The following is a 20,432-nucleotide window of genomic DNA, read 5'->3' as shown; positions in this document are numbered from 1 at the left end:
GAAAAACATCTGCTACTCGCATAATGTTAAGTGTTACCTAATAATTGTCATATTTTGTCAAAGACCATTGTTGCAAGTAATATTTTAAGATTAATAATTAATTTGTCTAAGTAGGTGAGAGTAATTAACTAATTAAACTAAAAACGCATAGGTTTCTATTAACTTATTTCATCAATCTTTTTTTGAATCCATCCTCTTAATCTATTATGCTTGATTTGTTTGTGATTGAGTATGAATCCAAATCTTTGTTTTAGATCCAGATGGAAATTTGAAGGATTAACCGTTTAATATAAAGCACTTGTTGCTGGCCCTACCCCAAGAAGTGCAAGTGCCTTCTGGATGGAGTACACCGCTACAGGGCAAGTTCGGTACCAACAGAAAAGCAAAGCAAGTAGCCCTTCTTTCGCTAAGGAAATATGTGAAAAGCGCCGTCAAGTTTAAATCTGCTGCAATTACCTTAATCTTTAGTGTGTACCGATATTAATACTTAAAGCAGTATTTCACAAATTTATATCAAGCACTTGAATTAAGTTTTGTATAGCAATACATTTTTGGGCAATTAATTCTGCACGTTAGCACCAGTTCACTGGAACCCTGTATTATTAAATGTCATGCGATCATCTTGGTATACAGAAAATATATATAGTAACATACGAAAATGGTCCCGGATTTATTTCGCCTGTTATTTATTTATTGATTGTATTCAGTGCGAGTGTCTGCGCCAGTGAATTAAACGGAGGTGCGCAGAGGGGGAGGTGCGCAGGGGGGGGGGGCACCTGAGTGACAAAGCGTCAGCAGTGCACACCTGTGTATCACGTCACTTCTATGCCGAGCAGCAGGCGTGTCTCCACTGTCCGCTCCCGGGGTCGCGGTGAAGGGTTGCTGGACCTGCAGAGTTTCCTCTCGGCAGCCGAGGACCAGGGATTCTACCGCATCCGTCTCAACAAAGACCCGGGACTCCAGACCCAGGACTGGCTGGGTTCCTCTGAGCAGAACGCCATCCCTCTGCTTCCCTGGCTGTTGGATAACACTTTTTATTCGGTTTTTTTTTTTGCTCCCGTATTTGTACGTAATTTTGCAGGGCGGAGACGAACGATTTTAACAAAATCATAGCCATTTATATTCTAGGCTTGAACGGCAGAAGTGAACGGCCAAGCTGAAAGGCGAAATGCCGTATACACGGAGGATTTAAGAAACTTTTTATATACCGAAAGGAAAAGTAATGGATCTCATCCGGCATGATATTTGGTGAGAAAGGGCTGTTGCGTAGACTCATCAACTGCAAGCCAGAAGTAATGCTCCACTTTTTAAAACCCCACGTGCATTGAGTTGTTTTTGTAAGAAGTGCAAAAAAAAATTATGCTGAAAGACATTTACAGCACAGCACCGACGTGGATCCTAATCTGATCTGCTTGGCTGCATTGTTTCGGGTCTGTTTGCCGTAACTTGAACGCTGATTGAAAATATAATATACATATAGGATCCGGACTGTCTCGATCAGTCTGTCGGCGTCCTGTCTTGGTAGCATAGACGTGGCTGGAGATCATGAGGAATACCGATGAGACGGATGGCTTTGATGGCGAGGCCTCCAACACGTCTATGATTTCGGGGGCTAGTAGCCCCTACCAGCCCACCACGGAGCCCGTGCGTTCGAGGAATGTGCTGGCAGGCATCAGGTGTGACAACGAGTATCTGCGGTCCAACTTCGGCGTTTTGAAAATCATTGAAGTGGTGAGTTTTCATGGGAGGAAAAGTACCGCGCCCCTTCAAGTGTTCAGATGTTTCATGTCGTGCACAATACATGAATAAGTTCTGTTTTTCACATTATGATTACTGCTTGGGAAGATGGCCGTAATGGGACTGTTCACTGAAACCTTCATTATATGATTCTTGCATCCACATAGCATGTAAACAGCCGCTGTGTTTTATATAGTATACGTTTTTGCATGTTTTTTTTTCTTTAATGAGAGATTCAGCAAATGTTGAGAATGGTCTAAGAAATGCACCACCAGAACTACTTATTACACACCGTAAAGATCATTTTGCGCGGACTTTATAAACATTGTTTATAGATCTCTATTACAGTATTGTGGTATTACTTTTTGGCTTCGAAATACGACAATAATTTCGTATGAAGGGTTAGCACTGTGGCCTCACATCTCTGAGACCTGGATTCATGGCCCCGCTCCTGCTCCATGTGTGTGGAGTTTTCATGTTCTCCCCGTGTCATTGTGGGGTTCCCTCTGGGTTCTCCGGTTTCCCCCCACAGTCCCAAAGCATGCTGAGGTGAATTGGAGTTGCCAAATTGTCCTGAGGTGTGTGTCCTGTGATGGGTTGGTGCCTCATCCTGGGTTGTCTCCTGCTTTCCATCCACAGTCTTTCGGATAGGCTGTGGACACCCCCTCCCGTGGCTCTGAATATGAGAAACGGTTACAGAAAATGGATGGATGGAATTTAGTATGAATGGTGTATTTGGAAACCTATGCAGTTGGTCCCAGTCATTGCAGTGCACTGCCAATTTACCTGCCGTGAAGATGCCAATTAGTATGCGGAGCAGGTATCTCCAACATAGGTCTATTATCGACTGGCTTTGCTCGCAAATCCACCCCCTTAAACACGTAGTGTATAGATAAGTCACGGTGCTGTGAAACGTAAGGGGCTCTCTGGGGAGAAATGGCCGACGCGCAGCCCATAGTACGCTGGCCCTTTTCCTGCTTTCTGCAGCTTAGCCAGCGTGACCTCATTCTGTCCCTTAGCTGCGCAGTTGAATGTGAAACTTTCCCCCGTTTAATAGATAAGATCTGACATCAGAATGCCATTTACTGCACGCTGCAGCTGGGACTGGATAAATCTGAGGAATGCAGCTCTTTTAGGGGAATATTGGGTGTTTCCTGTCAGGTTTGCTTTTATCTCGGATATGGACTTTTACTCCCTTGGTTGACAGAATCTGTTTTTTTTTTGGGGAGGCAATTGCAGCCTACAGAACTGGAATGATTCTCAATCTATGGTCAAGTTATGTCTAATGTTAAATTGTCTGTCACATTTTGGGGTGAGAATTGTGAAACATCCTCCTTATAACATAGCTGCTATATCTTATTTTTTGTTCTGATTAACCTTGCAAAAATTTTTCCCCCTCGGTATGACTCATATTCAATTAACTTTTACCAGTGAGTTATACTTATTGTACTTGGATAAACAGAGATGCAATTATCTACAACATAACAGCTTTGTTGCTATCAAATATCATTTTCACGCAGGGTGATGTATGCATACACAGAAATCGTGAGAAGACTGCACTGAGTAGTTTCTGTGTGGACTTCAGGTCTTCACCTACACCAGATGTTTTAACCAGATGTCCATGAAAGGAGGGAAATGACTCCCAGTGCACAGCCTCTACTGGGACCAGCTGTTGGGAAAGCAGCTTTGAGGGGTTCCTCTGTCATGGCTTGATGGTGCTTTGGGATGTTGATATTTTCTTATTTTTTTTGACAAATTAGAAAATGTGCTACACAATGCAAAAACAGGAGAAGCAAGGAAGTCGTTAACGAAAAGTAGTGGTTGGAAATGCCGCTCAGTGGAATAACCTGAAAGCCAGACTTAGACGGCACGCCTGCTGAGAGGTTGTCTGCCGATCGGTAAATTGCCATCGAGACGGCCCCGTGTGAGCTTGTTTTCCAAGCCATGTGGTGCATCTCCTCCGTAGCAGGACTCTAGGGTTTAGTAGAAACGTGATGGAAGCAAGCCAGAAATAATGACAGTTACCGACGAGACCCTGAACAAAGGATATCTGATAGCATTACTACATCGATCGACACGCTAATGTGTTTTATGGAAAGCAGAACCCATGTGACCTCATGTGTTCAGTGTCTTGCTTGGGGGATGTAGATGAGCCCCCGACCACCCCCCCCCCCCCCCCCCCCCCTCCGACAAACACCCACAGCTGGCAGGTTCCCCAGGGGGGGAATGAAGAAGTCCATGTTCAGTCTCTGTTGGCTTTAGCTGCAAACTTGGGAGAGGATGTGGAACGACTGTTTTTGCCCTGCCTAGGAGGTGTGTAAGCTGTAAGGACCTGATGTAGTTCAGTGTGTCTGCTTGGACAGGCCATGGACTGTGAAGTCATTGTCTGTTTTAACTATGACATCACACCGTGAAACAGTAGTCTATAGTTTCACTGATATCTTTTCATATTCTTCTGGTTTTTTTTTTTTTCCTGGGGTGTTCAATTCACCCATTCCACTGTTTCCTCGATTGAAACGTGAAATCACCCCATGAATGTATCCCTCTGACGTTATAGCGGCGTGAAAAGTTTAGCTGATTGTCACCATGCCTGCCAGCTTGCATATTTGCTTAGGAAAAAGTTTCCAGGGATACTATCATCATCATGGGGTAAATAATTCTGCTGAATGAACAAAAAGCCGGGCGCTGTTCCTAAACACGTAAAACAAACTCCACGTAATGTGTGAATGAGACCTCTAGGAGTTCTATGGCCTACTTGTAGTCCATGTTGCAATTACTTCAACAGCCAATCACTGAGCTCCTCGAGTCCAGGTGCTTAATCGCTCTGCCCTCTGCCATTGCATTGGGGATACTGGCAGTTTGCGCAATGACACTCTGGATGAGTATTAATCATCTGTACTGTACTGGTTCAAAAGGGACCCTTGTGGTCAGTGGTTGATATGAGTTTGATCTGACCAGACCTTAGGTAGAATCTCTGGATGATTTTGGAACATCCCTCTGGGTTTGGCTGTGTTCAGTGGCATGTTATTCAATCTCTGTAGAGTACCTGAACAAACAACAACAAAAAAAATTATTTTTGTATAGCGCATTATCACAACATTACGTCATCTCAAAGCGCTTTACAGCATCCCCACCAAAAGCCCCCAGTGAGTAAGCCATAGGCGACAGTGGCAAGGCAAAACTCCCGAGAAGGAAGAAACCTTGGGAGGGACCAGACTCAAAGGGGGAGCCCATCCTCCAGGGGCCGGCAGGGAGAGTCAATTCGGAGAGATGGCTAAGTGCATCATCAGCAGGTCGTGTTACTGGGCAGTTAATACATCATCTTGTTCCCCGTACCTTGTGTGTCTGAGCTCTAACCTGCAGTTAAAGTTGGCATGGTAACTGTGTTAATGTTCTGTGCCTGTATGACCTCTTAACCAACCATTTCTTCCCTGAGATCCAAAGAGAGGTGTACTGTTGTCCATGAAGGAAGAGTCCGCTAGTGTCCATGTGTAGGGACTTGAGGCCAATGTGTGGCTTGAAGGATTAAAACGCTGATTCTGTGGTCAGAAGGTGTCCAGTTTGTTGCTGGGTCGGCAAAAGTGATTTCAACTTTTCAGCCCTTGATCAAGGCCCTTAATGCCCAACTGCTTTGGCGACTGGCTGACCATGCTTTCTTAAGCTAAGAAATATTTAAAAATGTCTGTTAATGTAAACGTGAGCCTTTACACTCCCCACCAACCACACCCAAAGAACCAGCAGGAGGAAACTGTTAAATTTTCATCAGCTTGACTTGGTCAGAGTAGAAGTACAGGATGAACAGGATCTCCTGTTGCGCTCTCTGCCTTGTTTGATCTCCTGTGTGCCGTGAGATGCAGGAAGGAGCTTGGACTCACAGGAACGAGCCGACCGTTGGCCTTGTGAATTTTCGGGGATGGATTGTAGTTGGACTGCACACAACTTTTTGTTGTCAGAAGGTTTAAACTCTTGATCTATAAGGGTCTCTCTTTTTGGCAGCTTTTCTAGCCAGGCTTCGGGCCACCTGGTTCCAATAATTGCTTCGGTTGGGTGACCCCCAAAGAAGCCTTGGTGAACAAAGATCCAGCAGGTGGAGCTTAGCCTTCCCAGAATTCCCTGAGGGCTATTTACATGATACCTGATCCATGTGGGCGGAAGTGTGGGGGTGGAGTGCACATGGAGGAGACTGTGCCCAGCATCATTTTGTACAGGTTGATCCAACAAGCTCGCTGGCACTCTGGGATAACGCCCGGTGGATAAGGGGCTGTGGTGCCAAGAGACTTGGGTGCAAGAGACGTGACAGACATGGCTAGGCAGTAATTTCCACAAATGTGTCCCCTGGAAGTAGTCTGAATAAATATCTGCAGAACACATAATTAATCTCGATTATCCCATGTGTCATGCTGGCTGAGAATCGCATGAGAAAGGATCGGTGAAGTGTGAGGAAAGGCACTTGGTAAGAACAGAGCAGCTCAGGGATTCAGTTCAGGTTGTACACTTGGCCTTTTGTGTGCTAGGGATGTCATTAAATTTAACTGAAAATTAATTGTCACATAAATTGTAATTAACAGTTAAATAGTTCTTTTGTTTATTTGTATGTTTTTAAGAATTTTTTACTCTCCTGATTGATTATTGATGGCCTGAGGGGGAACAATTGAAATGACACTGAGAAACATTCAACTTTTGAATTCTTTAAGAGGATTACAGAAAAATGACCCACTCTCTACGGAGCTCTGCTTTTTAGAGTATTACTTTAGTGCTATCAGACTTTCTGGCTCGTAACGGAAAGTGGCCTCTCATTTCAAGGTCATTTAAGGGAGAAATGCACATATGGGGCTTTTCCACTGGCATACAGGAACCGGGCCGTACCGTGAAGAGAGACTAGTTACAGTGCGGTTCCAGCTCACTTTGGTTTTCCACTGTAGAAGGGTTGGCTCAGTATAGGCGTGGCTGGGTTGGTGTTGTAAAACCGAAGAGATTCTTATTTACTGTTCACACATTTATTATATGCTAATTTCTGCTAGCACATCTGAAAGAATCGTCGTGTTATGTTAGCAAGGAGTGGTAGTGGAATTACCATTATTTTGCAAAGATTTTGCATTATGAATCCATTTCATTCAATCCCTTTTCCCTTCACATAAACCATGCATATTGATGCCGATCACTGGTTCTTTCTTGTCCCTGTGCATTTCGACCAATCAGACGGTGGTGACGCAACAAGCTGGCTTTAGTCATGCTAGCAGGGCTGTGTCATTATGGGTACAAGTTGGGTACGGCTGACTTATTTTACAATAGATAACTATCAATTTGCAGTACAGGCCGGTTACGGCACGGTTCTTGGTGGCAGTGGAAAAGCGCCAATAGATACAGGTGCCACAGCCAAGGGAGGCGTTTCCTGTGCTGCCGTTGATGTAAAAGGTGTGTTGAATTTACATTGTAAAGTGGCTTGGGTCATTCCAGTGTGGAGGGGTGTGAGCTCACTGTTGTGACTGCCTGTAATAATGATCTGCACGCTCACTCGGTAATAACAACTTTATTGGTAAATGTCCTGCATAGTTAGAATACATGCTTCTCCGTTAAATACAGAGCTGTTTCATGTGGTTAAATAATGCCTGCGAGCATCATTAAGTCACAAAGAAATCTTTGAAAGCAAGATGGAGGAATGAGACTCAATGGCTTGATACTTGCCAAATTGGATGCCGTCCCCCCCTCTGTCTTGCTCCAGTTGGGAAAACGTGGCAACCACCTCGAGGGGGCCACAAGGGTGGTTCTGCTGCCTGGCTCCAATTTACACATAGCTGTCAGTGCCCCCCTCCCCGCCTCCGTTAGCTCCAGTGTTTTACACTGATTGAATATCACAGAGCTCGTTAATTTAATTTAAACGCCTTCTGGAGCGGGCCCAGTCCTCCCAGCTGTTTTTGGCGTCGGAATTCGGATCCTGTCTGGGCCGCCCGTGGTGGAAAAGGCCCTGGAATCCCTCTGTGATGGCGGTTTCTGGTCGGCTCCGAACCAGCCTAACCCGGCCGGGGCTGGCTGGCTCTCCGTGTAGAATAGCACCTAAATGACGTGGTGACTTCACATTCTGTGGTCCTGGGATGTGAAGCTTTTTAAACTCGGTGTGGTCTGTTTTCTCCTCGGTTGACCGTTGCTGTAGCTGTATGATTTTGTTGGATCAAATTCTTCACCTTTTTCCTGTACTTTATGGTCCAGTTAATGTTGCAGCTCTTGCGTCGGTCCCCTGTCGGCTGCCTACTCTGTGTAACTCCGCTGTTCGCTTCCTGCTATTCCCACATCTGCACACCCAGCTGTGTATTTTCTAAAAAGCCGTTTCTTAACTTTACTAGGCGAAGAAAGTAGAAACCAGGTGTACACCTTACTTTCCCTGGATGACCATGCTGCCTCAGGATCTGGTGTTTACATATATTAATTTAGCAGACATTTTTGTATATAAATGTGAGAATCAGAGAGCACGGTCAGACAGTCCATGGAGCTATCGGGATTAAGGGCCTTGCTCAAAGGCTTAATGTCATGGGGTTTGAACCAGCAACCTTCTGATCACACCCACAGAGTCCTAGCCTGTGGAGCCACACACCAGTTTTTGTCAGCATATGGAAGCGTCCTATAGTACTGTATATGAAGTTAAGGTGCTGTCACCAAGAAAATTGGGAATAGGTACATTTGTCATCTTAATGGAGAAATGGACTAGTGTTCAGCTTGTACTGTCTCATGTGTGTCTGATGTTTATATGATACTCCTGTAAATGCGTCTGCTGATGAACCCTGTCCTCCTCCAGGTGCTCGCTCTCATTTCCTTCATCTGCATAGAGACCATCATGATGTGCCTGCCTTGTGGGGGGGTCTACTTCTTCGAGTTTGTCAGCTGCAGTACCTTTGTGGTCACTGGTGTCCTCCTCCTGCTCTTCAGCCTCAACCTGCACACCAAGGTGACCCACATCAACTGGAACCTCACGGTGCGTGTGCTCCTGGAAACTCTTTAGTCGCATGTGACCTTTATATCCTCCATCGCTGTCCCAGTTACCCACATGATGACCTCAGCTTGTCTTCCTTCTCATGTGTGTTCTGTAACCGAGTCTGAGCCTCTACCCGTAGTATCTACTCATAGTTAGTGAGGATCTACTCATAGTCTCTAGGTAGACTTTAACCTTCTGGGGTCTTGGAGTAGGGAACACACTTTCTCTGACTGGGGCATGATCACACATTTCTTTCAATATCATAAACTTAATTCATGGCAAATTATTTCTTATATATTTGTTTTGGCATTACACTCATCTTTATTTTACTGTACTTTGTAAATATGTCAGATATATGTTAAGTTTGTAACTTGACATCAAAGTATAGACATTGCAAAATGCAGTTTGGAACACTTGCACAAACATAATAAAAGTACATAGTAAGCAATGCTGGCAGTTTGTTCTGATCCCAGATATCTGGTCACCAAAGTCTTGGCTACATGAAGATGACTAAACGGTGTAGTTGCAACATTCAGTTGGATAAATAAATAAGAAAAAGGTAACTCATGTCACTATTTCTGTCTCCGTTCATTGAATATGTAGCAACTTTCATGTGTATGAATGAGCCATTGACACCTGGCCACCCCCCCCCCGATCGCGTTTCACCGTTGCGTCGTTCATCAAATTACCATGTGAATGTGATTTGAATCTTCAGGTGAGGGCGACGCTACACACCCCCGATGCAGGTGACATGGCTTACTTTTTTGCCGATTTAACCTAATTTAAAAAACTTTAATGCTTCTGACAATGGATGTTTTGAAAAGAAGACAGATTGCTTATTTAGTGTGCGTTTTTGTTATGTTTCTACAATAACATTTCAGCGAGTTATGAACTGAAATACTCTACAAAGATACACAGCATCACCGACGATGCCGTCGACCCCAGAGGGTTAAGTCTTTACCCCTAGTCTGTAAGTTTCTACCAACAGTTTCTATTCATAGGGTGTATCCAAAATTGCATACTTGCACAATACATACTGAATTTCATTAGAAGCCCACTATTTGACCATTCATGCAGTACATACTTGAGAACAGTATGCATGCCTTCAGACATATTGGGGTCGCTGTATTGCATATTACCTGACCTGCGGTACATTTCCCAAACGGTTCTGTAATCAGCTAATGTAGCTGGAACCATTCAGTTGCATGGTTACAACTATGTAAGTTGCTAAAGTGTTTAGTAACTATGCGTTTGGGAAATTTTTACCAGTGATGTAGTTTGATTCCGCACAAAAGTTAAAAAGTTAAAAATTTTAAATGGAAAAAAATACATGTTCAAGCAACTTAGGCAACTGGCCATTATTTTCTACTTATTTGTACAGAGACTATACTTCCTTCATCATTGTCGCACAAATTGCACATCAAGTTGCCATGTGGGATAGCGTACGGTCTATCATCTGCATACTTCGGAATTTCAGAGAATGTAGTATGCTATCCGGGTAGTATGCCATCCGGGTAGTATGCCATCCGGGTAGTATGCCATCCGGGTAGTATGCCATCCGGGTACCGCCTACTGTCTCATCCATACTGAGGATATGGACACACTGCTTTAACTTTACTTTTAACTATATTTTGCCTACTACATAGAAAACAAGTATGCGATTTCTTATCCATGGTCTGTTTATGCCCATAATCTGTGGGAATCTACCCATCGTCTCCCCATGTTTAATGTCCGTTCATAGGCAGAGGTCTATGACTTTGTTGTAATCGTACTAGTGCTTTTCCTCTCAGATCGCCAAGACAGAGATGACTTTGGGATAAAAATAATGGTCCACTCCCAGGCTCTCAGTATTGCCAAAAGACTGTGATGCTTCCGTCAACACTTAACCCCAAGATCTCCAGCATGTGGCATGAAGCCATCAAATTCAATGGAAAAAGGCATGAGGGACCATGATGTCTCTGTTTCACCACAAGCAAATTTCCTGTGGATTAAAAAAAAAAAGCTTAGATTTGCACTATGTAGGAATAATGTATTTCTTGCCTAGTTTCTATCACAGTTTGTCCAAAGATCAAGCGTGTATTTATCCCCAGGGGGGGGATTCCTTTCAGCCTTACTGTGGGTCTGACTGCTCTATGGTCCATGAAAACAGCAGATTCAGCATTCGGGAACAAGCTAGGAATTGTATTGAATTGTGGTTTTATTGTGTCAGTGCAGTGACTGGGAGCAGTGGAAAAATCCTTTTTCCCCTTAGACGTGCATGACCTTGGTTTCATAGCTAGCAGTTGCACCGCAAACGTCTGGACGCGCGTTTCTCTCTCACATTTGACTCTTTGCAGAACTCGATGCATTTTTTTGTTCTTGAGCTAATGTACCTATAGTCCAGTCTGGTTTTATGATCTTTTGCTGTATTTATTCTGGATTCTTCCGCATTTCATGCTACTGGAGGGAAGTTTTCATGTTATGACTATCTGGTCGTTTCTCTGCTTATATGTTTTTATTCTGTTACATCTTTATTTTCAGGATTAGGGGCCAAAATAAATCTCTTCTTTATGTATCTGTCAGTCTGATCTTATAGTGAGGAAACTCACTATTCACTGCTGTCGCATGCCTTCAGAAATGCCAGTTGAACTGGCATAATTCATATAATCGGAATCCTACACTAACTCTTGCCGTTTCTTGCTATCAGTGTGTCCATGTCAGATCTGCTCTATGGGACATGGTGCTGAATTAGCTTTCTCTCTACTCTTTGTACTAATTGCAACCATATCCTTGTAAATCATTAAACTGACCCATGGTTGCATGTTAAAGACGCACTGCATTTTTACCCGGCCTTGCGGGTGTCCGTGAGGGCTTCCACTGCAAGCATTTTGTTAGTTGACAAAACACCTTCTCCAGTCTGTATTCGCTAGCTCCGGTCTGTATTCGCTAGCTCCGGTCTGTATTCGCTAGCTCCGGTCTGTGAGATTTTGATTGTGAGGGTCTGAAGCAGAGAAAGTCGAGGAGTATAAATAGCACCAAACAGCATGAATTCAATCACAAAGGCTGACTCTGAGAATAAACGAAAGAGCCAAAAATAACCACTGAGCTGGATCCTCAAGACTGTATTGGTGGAAGGTTTCCAAAGCCCTTTAAAGAAGAAAATGAGGAATAAAAGCCTACTGAAGCTGATCTTCATGAGGGCCTGACGGGCCTTGACAGGCAGTCAGTGGAACCGACGGGCAGTGCTGAGGGCAGCCATGGAGCCGACAGGCAGTGCTGAGGGCAGTCAGTGGAGCCGACGGGCAGTGCTGAGGGCAGCCATGGAGCCGACAGGCAGTGCTGAGGGCAGTCAGTGGAACCGACGGGCAGTGCTGAGGGCAGCCAGCGGAGCCGACGGGCAGTGCTGAGGGCAGCCATGGAGCCGACAGGCAGTGCTGAGGGCAGTCAGTGGAGCCGAAGGGCAGTGCTGAGGGCAGCCATGGAGCCGACAGGCAGTGCTGAGGGCAGTCAGTGGAGCCGACGGGCAGTGCTGAGGGCAGCCATGGAGCCGACGGGCAGTGCTGAGGGCAGCCATGGAGCCGACGGGCAGTGCTGAGGGCAGCCATGGAGCCGACGGGCAGTGCTGAGGGCAGCCAGCGGAGCCGACGGGCAGTGCTGAGGGCAGCCAGCGGAGCCGACGGGCAGTGCTGAGGGCAGCCAGCGGAGCCGACGGGCAGTGCTGAGGGCAGCCGTGGAGCCGACGGGCAGTGCTGAGGGCAGCCAGTGGAGCCGACGGGCAGTGCTGAGGGCAGTCAGCGGAGCCGACGGGCAGTGCTGAGGGCAGTCAGTGGAGCCATAGTACAAAGCCTGTGCCATGTAGCAGACTGTGAGAGAACGGCAAGAATGACGACTGTTGTGTGACTTTTCACATTTATTCAAGAATGACCCCGCAGCACGTTTCTTCATACACAGTTGTGAGAACTAACCATGCTACTTGCAGTCACTGTAGTAGAAAGCAGAGCATTTGCCATGTTAAATCTCCCCATGTATACACACATATTGGCAAAGTCTCTTGGCGTGGTGACGTCCATGTTTGGTGTCGGCAGTGCGTGTTTCTGCAGTGTGTCCTGTGTGATGTGATAGAGGGCGTAACCACCTTCCCTGCAGTCGATTTGCATCTTTATTAACTGTATTAAGCTGCGCTAAGATCCTCCCTTTTGACTTGTTTTTCCTGACTGAACATAAATAGAACAATCATAAGTCTATTCTTAGGGCATAATACACAAAAAAGCGAAGGATTTGAACACCATTTTGTTCCAAAATGCGTAATTCGGATGGGAAGGTATATTGTACTTAGTCATACATAAAATATAGTGCATGAAGACACTATGATTTTAAGCAATTTGTGTTTAATGACGAGTAAAAATATTGATGACATTAAAGGTATTGCTGGATTTCTAAAAGCTTCACTTCTGAGCGATTTCTAGAATGGTTCCAATTTTAGCTTCCTTTTGCCCTAATATTAGTGTGTATTGCAGGTGTTTCTCAGAGACCCTACGGTGCTTGTGATCTGCAGGTACTTGTGTGTGACAGTGGAGCCGCTGAAGGACAGGGACCACGCCATGCAGGCCTAGGGTTGGTGGACTGACCTTCTGGGCTTATTTGTCATGAGGGTCAACGTGCGCTTGGTGCAGACGTACGGAACGATTTCTCATGTCCTCAGTGAGACGTCTCTCAGGTTTCGGTCTGAGGACTGTGCTGGGGGGGGGGTCCAGCTGGATGGGACACGGCGCCAGTGATCAGAAGGTTGTCGGATCAGATCAGCAAGCAAGATCCTTAACCCCTTGGTGCTCCAGGGACCTGCTGGCTCCGTTTCCTCAGAAATGTATGTTGCTTTGGATAAAAGCATCTGCTAAATAATAAAAAAGTTATATAAATATTTGACTGAAGATCTTGTCTTTTAAATTAGTGCTATGACAGCTTTAATTAACAAATCTAAACAATTGAATTAAATTTTTGGATCTTGTGTCTGTTCTGCTTGTCATTGTTAGTGCACTTACTTTGGGGTTTGAGAGTAACAAAATTTCAGTCCTCCATGTGTCCTGTACAACTGGCAGAATTAACAATAAATACTAGGACTGAAAAATTCTGGGAATGTTCCTGTTAATTAAACGGGAATATATGGGAATTTTCATGGAAAGTTTCCAACTTTTAAATATTTCAAAAATTCCCCAGCTTAGTGTCCCATGGAATGGAAAGTTTCTGGAAATGCCCCTTTGCAACTCTATGATTTTGACTAAATGAACAAATAAACAGGACTGGAGGCGAATGGCCATGCACTGCATTAGTAGCAGCAAGGTCCTGTTCAATACGTTTGGTCTATGTCACTGAGCCTTGATCCCCGGCAGCGGAGCCGTCATGTGACCCCCGTCGGTGCTGTGCTGCGGGTCATTGGTCGAGTCACATGCTGGGTTTTGGGCCACTCAGTGCCAGGCTTCCCGGTGGGAAGGGTGGCTCCGGATTAAACCGACTTTGCGACCTGCTAGCGTTTCCTTTCCTCGTAACGACCTGATGGAATTTGCTCCCCGTGCAGCGGGTCTGGGTCCGTTAACCTTGTGCTGCTTTCCTGTCGGATGCTCAGTTGTCATTGGTTAGTTGAGGCCCCGCAGGGTGGGCGGGGGAGGGGAATGTCCCGTGTTTGTGATATAATGTGAGCAACACAAACTGGGCAGGACCTCCAGCACCCTGAGCTTCTTTCAAAGCTTTATTGTGTTTCCCCCCGGAGTTTGAAGTCCAGATGTAATAAAATTTTTGTGGCATTAAGTGGAGGCTGAGAATAAAGAAGATTATTGCCAGGCTGGTTGCTCCTTGCTGCAGTGATTATCACTGTGAGTTATGGGCACGTCTCCTTTCTCGACTCCCCTCTGTCAGTCTTCAGGCAAGAAAGTCCATCCTGACCTCGGCACAAACTTCTCTGTGCCTCACATCGCTCCTTTGCTACCCATTTTCTCTCTCTCTCACACACACACACACACACACACCACCTCCCTGAGAGCCAGCCGCGGTTGAAGCATCTCATTAGTTTTGTGCTGGGAGCTTCAGTAAAGCCCTGAGGCCATTCGATGTAATTGTGAGCTATGAGTACTGTGTAATATCTGATGTCTGATGCATGACATGCTGCCCTTCAGTGGATTTCCTCCACACATACTCACGAGACGCCAGATTTGCTCTTGGAAATGTAGGTTAAACAGCCGGGTCCAATCGGCCGTTCCTCGGCCCGTCTGTGTCTCTCTGCAGGACCTGCTCAACACTGGCATCAGCACGTTCTCCTTCTTCCTGGCCTCCCTGGTTCTAGTGGCGCTGAATCACACAAGCGGAGCGGAGATCGCAGCGGGGGTGAGTGTCTCTGAAATGCTTCTCCACTGTCATGAATTAATTATGTAGGGATCACGTTTGCATGTGTGTATTTTCCCTTTGCACACAGCCAGACAATTAAGACATTTCTTGAAAATATTGAGTGAAGTAGTTTGAGTTTAACCACTTCCATTAAGAATATAGCAACAGTTACCTCCAAGTTTGAAGTGGAGCAGAAGTCTCCTCTACTTCTGTGTTCATGCTGGGCTGATGTGGTTGGTCTGCCTTGGGGTCCAATAGCTGTGGCCAGTCTCCACTCAGGAGGTAGCTTCTGAACTGTAAGAAGCTCTTTGATGTGGTCTGTCTGTGAGGGGGGTGGACACCAGGGGGTCGGGCAGGAACACGCCCGTGTCCGCTGACCCTCTCAGTAGGGGGGACAGACATTGACGGCAGTTGAAATTTTTGTGACTGAAAATGCTCTTACAATCATTGCAAAATGAGGCATACAATTTATTACAAAATTAGGCACTAGAATTTTGTGGCTGTATATTTTGCTGCCCAATCAGGTGCTGTTTGTGACCATCTTCAGCTACAATTTTCTTAACGGTTCATAAAGCAACGATTTAAGATGCATAATTTTAAGCCTCCATCACCAAGTATGAAACAGGCCGTCTTCCAATAACATCTGCTGCCCCCTTTTGTTTGGAAATGGCTACTGCGGACCAATAGAATTTATTGCCCTGTAATTGCGGTTCTTTCACGTTACCTATCTTTAACTTGAGCAGTTTTGAGAAGTTTTGAACAAAATGAAAATACAATTTCTGATTGGCTGGCCTCAGTCCTGCTGTAGTCACACGGTAACCTTGGCCCGTGTGTAACAGCCCGTGTTAATGCCACTGTTTACTGTCTGAGGAGGAAGTCCCAAACTGCACAGGTAAGTCCCCCGTCGGTTACGTGCCTAATAGCACGATGCAGGTGCTCCTGTCCCTGCTCCGTTTCTTTGGGTGAGGGGGGGGGGCAGCGATTCTTCACGCTTCACTGCCCTCCCAGCTCAGGTTCCTGATACGCTGGATTAGTGTGACCCGTTTCGTCCTCTGTGCCACCTGCAGATCTTAATACTTAATAACCTCTCATTATTATTGTTGTTCTTGTTTTATCATTATAATCACTTAAGGTACTTAGGTGTCTGGAAGGTGTGCGGTTCTCTGGGTTTGGACTTGTGCGTGTGATCAGAAGGTCACCGGCTCAAATCCCAGAGTCAGCAGAGTGGTGTCAGTGACTACATTTCCATGCACACATTTTTTTTTAGCGTCTGTGACATAGTAGGTCAACCGGAAAAAGCCCAATACTAACAAGCTAACAGGAGCCATATCGCCACCTATTGTGGTGGAGTCAAACAAACTTCGGTCAATAAATCGATTCCCCTCCCGTGCGTGTGCACTGGGACAAGGACAGTAGTCCGATTAAATGGCATGATTGAGCTATAACTGTAGTTCGACTTGGCTGTGCATGTAAATGTTAGGACCCAGAGACTGGCTGCTTTTTCATTAGTATGTCATACGCATCTGCCAATTAAATACTGTAGTACTTAGATGATGCTTTCACTGAATGTACATTTATTCAGCTGGATATGAATGGGATATGTATCCTATAAAATACCTTACTGCTACTTCAACAGGTCACATAGGTGGTAAAATCTTTACTGGGCTCCACTAAAATGTATATTGAATACTGGCCTAGCTAATGAGCTGTTTTCATGCTGTGCCCCCGCGCCCCCCCAGCTGTGCGTTTGCACTGATCCAAAATGGTGGGCCCAGCTCTCATTAACTGGGAGTATCAGTGCTGGCGGTGACCGATGTCCTTCACGCCATGTGAGCATGGCTTGAGAATGACACACAGCAGGTCTGCATATTCTGTTGTTTTAAGATGCATGTGCCAGCAGCAGGAATAACCAGTCTGGTTCCGCACTGGTGCCCATTTACACTGAGAGCTGTTAGCTTAACCCGTTATCATCAGGTGAGTGGGATAGACGCTGCCTGGCAAAGGGATTTCCGTTTCACTCTTTACCATCTTAGATTTTCAATAGAATAACATTCAAAATCTCGACTATAGTTTTTCTTAGTTTTGCCTGCCCAAGCTGATCTTCTATTCGACTTCCTGTTCCTGCTCCACTAGTATCTCAAATTCCCCTTCGTCTCAGCCACCTGGTGGGGATACAGGGAATTAATTAGCTAAGTAACTAGTAGCTAGGTCCTGTCTGAGAAGCTTTTGAGTCTGGCCTGTCCAGCGTACAGAATGCAGTGAACCTCTGCAGCTACAGTGGTGAGTAATTATTTATTTGCTAGAGTGGATTACTTGACAGCTGCAATACGTGTAATTCCCAGCCGATTTTATCGTGTTGCTGAATTTTCCGCTTCCTCATCACGGGGTCTCGTGTCGCCCAGCTTCGATGTTGATGGTACTCAATCAGCTAAACTTTCCCTTCGTGTTCCATCTGTTACAGATATTTGGCTTCCTGGCTACGGCGGTCTACGCCTTCAACACGGTCTTGGCGTTGAGGAGGCTGCGGCAAGGGGGGCGGCCGAGTGTGGGGCAGACGGGCGATTACACGCGGGCCCGCACCACGTCCCGCGGGGAGGTGGAGTCGCAGCCTGAGCTGCACTGAGCGCCCGAATCGCAGCCACGGAGCCGGCCGCACTGGAGAGACCCCCGTGTCTGACATGCACTTCCCAGACCCCCAAGTTGGGGTTGATACTCGACCCCATTTTAGGGTTTCATCTTCCAAGACCCACCTTGGCCTCTCCGTAACTGTAAGAGGTTGGCTCTCTGGATCTTAAGTCACAGTTTCACATGGATGAAGGTATATTTCTTTGAGACTGCTTATCACTATGCCATATCAATAACCTACTCAAATACATATCTTTTGCTTTACAGTGCAACCTAGTTATTTGACGGCACTAAGCCTAAGGATTAAAGACCATTTTCTAATCATAAATCTAATCCAAGGGTTACAAAGTGCTTCTCCAGACAAAGTAGGTTTCTTCTGGGCTGCTGTTGTGTTTGGTCTGTAGTAAGTCTGCACGAAGGAGCTCCTGTGCAGACCTTGGCTGATGTTTATCGGAGCTGTTTCTGGGTCCGCGAGCACACTCCCAGTTAGCATTCTCATTTGGAACATTTTCAAATGCTAATATGTCAAATTCGGCGAAGGGCAATACACAGCTTCGTCAAATGAAATGAAAGTCTTTCTTATTTATGAAATGCAAAAATGCGTGATGAGTAACTGGAGCTCTGGCGATACCGTGCAGGATGGATCGGTAACTGCAGCCGCCTTTGATTCTGGATTCCAAGAGGCCGTGGCAGTGTGACCCTATTTGCCTATAAGTGAAAATGCTACTTGGATCCTAGTTCATGATGAGATGTATAATTCGCATTATGGGATCTTTAAGGGTTAATTCTCTGAAGGAGTTCACTTACCGACATCTTTACATTGTGTCTGTATGCAGCATAATGATACCTGTTAAACTGCAGAGGTCACTCTGGACCACCATCATATATTCCATGTGTAAACGTAACATATTTACAGTGCCCTGAAGAAAACGGAAATGTGTGTTTGTGTAGCTAATGTGGTTTTAACAAGACATTGTTATCTCTGAACCACACATCCTGATAAAGTCTCCAAGGGTAGCTTTAGAGAAATTGCAATGTCTCACCTCGATCTCATCTTTTTAGAATTGTTTAGAACTAGCAAGTGTTCCTCCGCCACGTCAATCACAATAGTAGGACACGATTCCAGTCTTGGATGCTGGTACCGGGCTGTGGGAAGAATATTTGGGAAAGGTTTCCATACCCACATACCAGGGGTATTTTTACTGGATTAAGGGACTTAGGAAGTAGGGAGAGGTTTCTCATTGGTGGGTTTGGTGTCTCCTGTTGCTGTGCTTGGGCCTAGTTGCTATGTATGGAGAATTGTGGGAAATCCAGCATCAGGGAAGGCCTTATTCATGGAGTGATCCAGCGTCACAACTGGGGAATGTGATGAGCTGGTCCTGTCTGTCCAGTCTCTCAGCCTAGAACCCCAGCCGACACTGGGACATGGTTCTACTCAGAACATGAGGGCTATGCTTTGTAACAATCTGTTTTTAAATGCTTACTGTGAAATCAAGCTTGTAGCCGTTATCTTGCTGGGATATGAGGTGGGGTGGGTGGGTGGGCGTGTTTTATGATGGTAAGGAAGGGTGTTATGAGAGTGGGGAAGCGTGACCAACCCTGGTTTTAAGACTGTTTCCGAATGTTCCCCCTAGAATTCTATTTATACACGTACGTTAATTATTTGTGTGTGATTTTATAAAGCTGGAGGATATGTCTTTATTTTGGCTCAATGATTGACAAGTAGCTGATCTAAGCCACTTGTTTATGTGTGTTTGATGATGCCCTGATGGAAGATGTGTGTCCATCACAAATCGGTGCCTTTGGTGACGGAACCAGCACAAGTGAGACACAACCAGTCCTATTTATGGCTTAACTTATTGATATAGCGTGCAGTGTATCTAAAACAGTGTGCTAATTAGTTTGCGAGAAGACTAGGTCTACACTCCTTTGAATTAAATCACGTGTGGGATGCAGTAAATGCTGCAGAAGTTGCTGCCGTGAGTTGAGAAACACGGCACATTTTTACTAGGATATGTCTGAGCTGCCGACCGTAATGTTTATTTTTGAATCACGCCACTTCCACCTCCTCTAAATGAACTGAACCTGATCTCCGTTACTTCCACCCTTTTAAGAATAAGCAAATAATATGCCAGATGGGACCAGTTGTCACCGTCGTCGTTATGGTGACAAGGACAATAGTTTAGAAACTGTTTTGTACGGATGATTTACTCCAGCAGCACAGTGATGTCTCTTTTTTTACTAATAGAGTTTGCATTAAACTTTTTTTTTCCTCCATTCAGTCATTTTTGCTTACACTACCCTCAGACCCGCTCCTTATTTGTCCTACAATATTTCAGGCTGAATACATGGCCATCCAAACAATCACTGATGTGTACACTAACTCACAAGACAAAGTCTTACAAGATGACTTAAGGTAAAGTATTAGCAGTGTAATGTAAAATTTATATATATGTTTTTTATTTATGTAACTTTACAAGCATCACAGTACCTAATTTTTTTATTTTATTTTTTACTTCCGGCCGAATCATCGTGCATTGATGTTTGACGTGCATTCTTCTAGCTCACAATATTGCTTACCATGTATTCTGTCCATCCAGTTTTAATTTATTTTAGCGAGTGTCCTCTATGAAATCATTCATTTTTGTATGCATTGCTAATTGTATTTGTATAATTCAATGTAAATTTATCAGTGCTAATTAGTAGGCTTACAACTGATTAAATTGTTCTGCTTCTTGTGTCGATCTCC

General features: G+C 45.1%; 1 protein-coding gene across 1 annotated transcript; it reads left to right on the top strand.

The window, feature by feature from the left end:
- The first annotated feature begins 792 nt into the window (after positions 1-792).
- Positions 793-20,421, top strand: cmtm4 (CKLF-like MARVEL transmembrane domain containing 4). The gene is made up of 5 exons (XM_072718238.1): positions 793-1,430; positions 1,531-1,731; positions 8,528-8,704; positions 14,960-15,058; positions 17,520-20,421. The coding sequence occupies exons 2-5, from the start codon at positions 1,546-1,548 to the stop codon at positions 17,679-17,681; spliced, it is 624 nt and encodes a 207-aa protein (XP_072574339.1). The 5' UTR covers positions 793-1,430; positions 1,531-1,545; the 3' UTR covers positions 17,682-20,421.
- Positions 20,422-20,432: the final 11 nt, after the last annotated feature.

The sequence above is a fragment of the Paramormyrops kingsleyae genome, chromosome 11 (genome assembly GCF_048594095.1).
Source record: "Paramormyrops kingsleyae isolate MSU_618 chromosome 11, PKINGS_0.4, whole genome shotgun sequence".
NCBI classification, from domain to species: Eukaryota; Metazoa; Chordata; class Actinopteri; order Osteoglossiformes; family Mormyridae; genus Paramormyrops; species Paramormyrops kingsleyae.
Note: the sequence above shows the minus strand (reverse complement) of the source record. Positions and strands in the feature narration are given on the sequence as shown.

What these genes read in the sequence shown, in the direction of transcription:
- cmtm4 (XM_072718238.1), top strand. Translation starts at nt 1,546, where the DNA reads ATGAGGAATACCGATGAGACGGATGGCTTTGATGGCGAGGCCTCCAAC. An exon ending in ACATCAACTGGAACCTCACG is followed by an intron (nt 8,705 to 14,959) that starts GTGCGTGTGCTC and finishes GTCTCTCTGCAG; the next exon opens with GACCTGCTCAACACTGGCAT. An exon ending in GAGCGGAGATCGCAGCGGGG is followed by an intron (nt 15,059 to 17,519) that starts GTGAGTGTCTCT and finishes CATCTGTTACAG; the next exon opens with ATATTTGGCTTCCTGGCTAC.